Source organism: Sinohyriopsis cumingii, chromosome 1 (assembly GCF_028554795.1).
Source record: "Sinohyriopsis cumingii isolate HCF-2022 chromosome 1, ASM2855479v2, whole genome shotgun sequence".
In the NCBI taxonomy this organism is placed as follows: domain Eukaryota; kingdom Metazoa; phylum Mollusca; class Bivalvia; order Unionida; family Unionidae; genus Sinohyriopsis; species Sinohyriopsis cumingii.
The window spans coordinates 3,040,636-3,047,408 of record NC_142961.1 but is presented as its reverse complement, the minus strand read 5'-3'; the positions used below and the strand labels follow the sequence as shown (position 1 = coordinate 3,047,408).

The 6,773-nt window shown below is 34.6% G+C and overlaps 1 protein-coding gene across 1 annotated transcript in view; it reads left to right on the top strand.

Moving 5' to 3' along the window:
* The first annotated feature begins 434 nt into the window (after positions 1 to 434).
* LOC149806325 (DNA ligase 4-like) overlaps positions 435 to 6,773 on the top strand; it is a 108,641-nt gene continuing 102,302 nt past the window's right edge. The window contains exon 1 of the mRNA XM_089951622.1: positions 435 to 750. Within this exon, the coding sequence (XP_089807748.1) occupies positions 553 to 750 (198 nt within the window). The 5' untranslated portion in view covers positions 435 to 552. The remainder of the gene's footprint in view (positions 751 to 6,773) is intronic.

Genomic DNA, 6,773 nt, shown 5'->3' with positions numbered 1-6,773 from the left:
TTGAGGTAAAGGATGTGAATATTCATATAATTGTTTTTTTAAATAAACAGCGAATCTGATGATTTACAATCAATACACTGCTATTACAATTAAAGAGAGACATATTTAAACCTTGTTCTAATGCTCGCATTATATCACTTTATTCTGCGTGACAAAATTAAAAAGGCCTGTGCAACAATGTATCATGGCGTCATGACGCACTTATCCATAGTTTTAACATAGTTGTTATTGTTTTATGTGTAATTTACTAGCACTAAATTATTTTATAGGAAAACTGAAGTATTTCTGTGTTTTGGGTTAAAAATGCAGTGATATCCGTATTGATCGTATTAGTGCATTAATTCCGGTGCAGTGTACTTTGTTCCTCTATTTAGTCCTTTCCTGCCACTGCCTCTAATATTTCCGTGGTAATAGTCACTTCCGTAATAACAATATATCCCAATCAGAGCACCAACTTGTATGTGTAACAAGGGGGATGGTAGATCGCTATCGTTGAACATACATGCACGCATACACACATAATTGTATTAAAATATTTTCAAAGCTGACAAAATGGGAGACAATGACAAAGGGGACTCGGCAGATATCGGCGAAGTTTTAGCATCCAAAGTGAAATTTGCTGAGCTGTGCGGACTTCTTGAGAAGATATGGAAAACCCAAGGAACTGACAAGAAGAAGAGAATTTTAAAAGATTTCATTGATCATTGGAGGCAGTCACACAAAACGCTTCACAATGGAAACAAAGACACGGTGATAGTTCACAAATCTTTACATATTCACCAATCTTGACACATTGCAGTAGTACATAGATAAATATCACCCGTAGTCGTATGATGTAAGAACTCTACCCTGGGTAGACCAAACAACATCAGTATCATGGTAGACGTCTTGCATTGTAGGACTAATATAACCCTGTAATTAGCCATAGGGTCTTCGAAGAATTATGGAGGGGTAATACCGCCATAATTCTATGTATGTATTTTCTATTCTTCCTTGATGCATTATTGTAAATAGTTTCTTGCAAGTGCTCCTTTCATAATTCTGTCCGTGTATATTGTATTCTTAATTGATGCAAACTGTACATGGCAGTTGCAAGTGCTACTTTCCATTTGCATTATTGTAAATGGCTGCTTGCAAGTCATACATCCATAATTTTAGTCATGCTTGCTAGTACTTAGATCTACTTTCCATCTGCATCACTGTATCTTGCATTTTGCCATCTACTGAATTGATTCTGTAGTTTTTTGTATGGCAAATGCTGTATTATTAGAAGTTTTTATATTCTATTTATAAACTTCCAATATTACAATTACATCATTCAAGCTGCAGTATTCATACAGATTTGGCCCTGCAACAGTGTAAATACTAAGTTTTATCAGTATTGTCTTTGGTGTCCAGCTTGTGCTGCCATCTGCTGTCATATTGGGCTACTAGAGTATTAGCATGGCATTATGACAACAGATGGCACTCTAAATTTGGGAATTTTTTACTGAACCAATAATAATGAATGTTCCCACAGGGATTTAGATTGCCTTTTGACAATAATTTTGTGTGGCAAGTTGCAGATAATGAATTTACTAGATCTCTGTGTGTGTCTGATAAATATTGAAGTTGAACTCTTTTATTTCATTTTTTAAGGTGTAAGTTAGTGACAAAGTTTTATTCATTCTCCAAAACCATATGCTTTCTATAATTTATAGCACCTTATGAAAATAAAACACATACACCACAGCAGGTTGGTCCATGTTCTTGAGCTCCAGTTTTTACACACTTTAAGCATTTATTTTTATCTTTTAAGAAATTTACTTCTTAATGATATCTCTCTTTACTTTGGAAACCTTAGTTATTTTAGCAAAGTACGGATGAGAAATGATGGTGATATATTCCCCTGTGCTCTTCTTAACGAGCTTTTGTCAGATGAAGGTTTTCTTATTCTTATCATCATCGTCATTGTGGAACATATTTGTGGATGATCATATTCATATCATGATAATAAATGTTTACTTATGATTAGAAGTATTAGATTTATTGTATGATTAGAAGTATTAGATTTATTGTATGATTAGAAGTTTTAGATTTAGTGTATGATTAGAAGTATTAGATTTATTGTATGATTAGAAGTATTAGATTTAGTGTATGATTAGAAGTATTAGATTTATTGTATGATTAGAAGTATTAGATTTATTGTATGATTAGAAGTGTTAGATTTAGTGTATGATTAGAAGTATTAGATTTAGTGTATGATTAGAAGTATTAGATTTAGTGTATGATTAGAAGTATTAGATTTAGTGTATGATTAGAAGTATTAGATTTAGTGTATGATTAGAAGTATTAGATTTAGTGTATGATTAGAAGTATTAGATTTAGTGTATGATTGTTTTCCAAAACTTATTTTACATATACAGAACCTCAACCTTTGAAGGGGGCCCCGAGTGGCCGAGTGGTCTAAAGCGCTGTCCGTTACGGACCACTGCCATCTCACCTCTGTCTGCGTGGGTTCGAGTCTCGGATTCAGCCAATGTGGGTATGTGAGAAAGCTTGCCAGTAGCTTCTCGTGGGTCGGTGGTTCTTTCCGGGGTTTTCCCGGGTTCTTCCTCCACCATTAATACTGGCCGCCATATATGGCCTATCGTGTGCTGAAAAATGGCGTTAAACCCTACAACAACAACAACAACAACAACATCAACCTTTGAATGTAGATTTTTAAAAAACTTTAAGACTGGTTTGCATCCTTTAAAACTTGTGTCTCAAAAGTGTAAATTATCAGAGACAAAAGGCATAATGTTATAGGAGATTTTACTTTTATTTATTTTATTTATTTGCAGTTCTTACCATTATCAAACCAATTAAAAATAATATATTGGTTCAAGAATGTTAAAAAATATACATGTAGCACCCATAGGTTCTAATCATTCTGTGGCACTTTGCCACATTAAAGATTTTAAAAAACACTTTAAAATAATTTTTGAAATATTAATGTAGTTACACATGATTCCGACTTACTAAGTGTGATGCACTTTGTCATATAAAAGTAGTTTTGTTCGAATTATCCATGATCAGAGAGAGAGAGAGAATGCACCAAAACTTGCATATTTCATTAAGTTTTTATAATTGTATGCATGTATCCTGGGTCGATAAGTGTGTTTTGGGACAGTCTTAGGGTCTTTCCTTCAGTAAATATCAACAAGGGAAAAGACTCTACTGATCTTACTTGATAATTATACACTGCATAATTTTACTGATCAATGTCTTTTTTTCGGTTCGATGCAGTATAATTGTATACATTTATCCTGGGTATGTGAGTGTTTTTGGAAAGTCTTGTGGTAGCCCAATGACGTTCAGGGCAATAGGCAGAAAAATGAAACTGTTAGATGTCATAATGCATAAGTTGTTGGCAAATATTCAAACCTAAACTTTGACCCTTGATCAGACTGGACAGATTTGGGGAGGCAAACAAGTGTTAAACAACACTGTCAAAACAGTTAGAACAGTTTTTGCTTTAATATTCTTTAAAGGAATAGCTTATGGGAATTTTGTGTTTGCACACATTATGGTTAACAAGTATTGGTAGCTTGATTTGGTATTAGGTAAGGAACTGAGAGATTACCATTTTTCAGCTAAATGGTTTGTCAGCTGGTCAGATGAAGGAATAGGTTGCAGATGACTGATGTGCCTTAGGTATCTTCTGATTGGGATTTCCTACCATTTGACAAGTTTGACAAGATCTACAGTACTTATGAACATCACTCTTATGATAAGTCTTCTTGACACCTAAAAGACTAGCTTAAGGAGTTCTTTGGGCTAAGCTATGAATTAACTGTCTATACGACTCAGGAAAAGCAATTTGATTGCTCACTAACCACTCATCACCAACAGGTACATCATTTGGTCTCTATTTTCTAATAATGACCCCATTTTTCATAAACCTAGTCTTGTGTCTTATCTGAGGAATAGTACTTGGAGGCCTATAACTCACATTATGAATAGTACTTGGAGGCCTATAACTCACATTAAAATGTATTGCATGCTTATAATGTAGCTGAGGAATAGTACTTGGAGGCCTGTAACTCATTAAAATGTATTGCATGCTTATAATGTAGCTGAGGAATAGTACTTGGAGGCCTGTAACTCATTAAAATGTATTGCATGCTTATAATGTAGCTGATGAATAGTACTTGGAGGCCTATAACTCACATTAAAATGTATTGCATGCTTATAATGTGGCTGATGAATAGTACTTGGAGACCTATAACTCACATTAAAATGTATTGCATGCTTATAATGTAGCTGATGAATAGTACTTGGAGGCCTATAACTCACATTAAAATGTATTGCATGCTTATAATGTAGCTGATGAATAGTACTTGGAGGCCTGTAACTCACATTAAAATGTATTGCATGCTTATAATGTAGCTGATGAATAGTACTGCAGTCAGAAATTGGCTAGTGGTTTCTATTATTATGTAAAGAACCTTATGAATCTCTCTTTCTCTTGTGAATAGACCAGAAAGAGAAAATATGGCCTTGAGGTGTAGTTATCTTCAGTTTGCTCAAACCTTATGAGGTCTTTACTGATACAAAATGCAGAATTTGCACTGCATTACTATACAATAATAAACATGCTCTAAATTGATGTCCAAATAAAAATGTGGTGGGAAGAGTGAGCAGAAATGTAACATTGTTTATACTTCAAATTGTATATAATTTGATACATTTATTTATGCCTCATGCAGGCCACCTCCCTTCCAAATGTTAATACTCTGGGAAACCAGCTGACTGTAATGCAGCAATATAATTCGAATCATATTTTAAAATAAGATGGCCAAAAATGCCGTAAAGTGGTATAACCTCTTGTTGCTAGGGTCAGGGGAGTAGTCATATTGTAAGAAAGTGACATGTCACAACGCCATCTGTTGTCATAATGAGGCATTCATTTTATGCTAACTTCCCTGATGCTAACTTGCAACATGATTGGTGCTACATTATTGTCATTGTTTTAGAAGGTGCAATCTGTCATAAAGAATGGACTATGAGAACATTTTGAAGTTATGGTGTTGCAAAGGCAGAACTTATGCAATGCAGAATAAAATCAGCAGTTGGAATGATGTAACTTGTGTTATAGCATTTATAAATAGAATATTAAAACTTGTAATAACTGACATACAATTTGCCATACGACACAACTACAGAATCAGTTCAGTAATTGGCAAATTGCAAGTTACAATGATGCAGAAGGAAAGTATATCTAAGCACATGTAAGCAGTCATTTACAGTTTGCATCAATGAAGAATAGAAAATTCATGACTAGAATTATGAATGTAGCACTTGCAAGCAGCCATTGACAATAATGCAGAAGGAAAGTAACATGTGCAAACTGCCACGTACAATTTGCATCAATGAAGAATACACTATACATGGATAGAATTATGAAAGTAGCACTTCCAAGCAGCCATTTACAATAATGCATTGAGGAGGAATTGAAAATAGAAAATACATGCATTTAATTTTGGTGGTAATCCCCATCCATAAAGAATGACCAGGTTACATACATATTTGTAAGCAGCATTACCAAATATTTTTACAGATTTATAGTTGACATTGGAAGTATCACACAGCCCATGAGGTTTATAGTTGGCATTGGAAATATCAAACAGCCCATGATGTTTATAGTTGTCATTGAAAGTATCAAACAGCCCATGAGGTTTATAGTTGGCATGTGAAGTATCAAACAGCCCATGAGGTTTATGGTTTTCATTGGAAGTATCACACAGTCCATGAGGTTTATAGTTGACATTGGAATTATCACAACCAATGAGGTTCATAGTTGACATTGGAAGTATCACACAACCCATGAGGTTTATAGTTGACATTGGAAGTATCACATAGTCCATGAGGTTTATAGTTGACATGGGAAGTATCACACAGTCCATGAGGTTTATAGTAAACATTGGAAGCATCACACATTTCATGAGGTTTATAGTTGACATGGGAAGTATCACACAATCCATGAGGTTTATATTTGATATGGGAATTGTCACACATCCCATAATTGTATAGTTGACATTGGAAGCATCATACAGTCTATGGGGTTTATAGTTGACAATAGAAGTATCACACAACCAATGAGGTTTTTAGTTGATAGGGATGTATCACACAACCCATTAGGTTTATAGTTGATATGGGAATTATCACAGTCCATGAGATTTATAGTTGACATTAGAAGTATCACACAACCCATAAAGTTTATGGTTGATATGGGAAGTATCACACAGCCAGTGAAATTTATAGTTGACATTGGAACCACCACACAGTCAATGAGGTTTATAGTTGACATTGGAAGCATCACATGACCTATGAGGTTTATAGTTGATATTGGAATCATTGCACAGTCCATGAGGTTTATAGTTGACATTGGAAGTATCATACAGTCGATGAGGTTTATAGTTGACATTGGAAGCATCACATGACCCATGAGGTTTATAGTTGATATTGGAATCATTGCACAGTCCATGAGGTTTATAGTTGATGTTGGAAGTGTAACAGTCCATGAGGTTTATAGTTGACATTGGAAGTATCACACAGTCCATGAGGTTTATAGTTGACATGGGAAGTATCACACAACCCATGAGGTTTATAGTTGACATTTTAAGTATCACACTGTCCATGAGGTTTATGGTTGACAGGGAAGTATCACACAGTCCATGAGGTTTATAGTTGACATGGGAAGTATCACACAGTCCATGAGGTTTATAGTTGACATTGGAAGTATCACA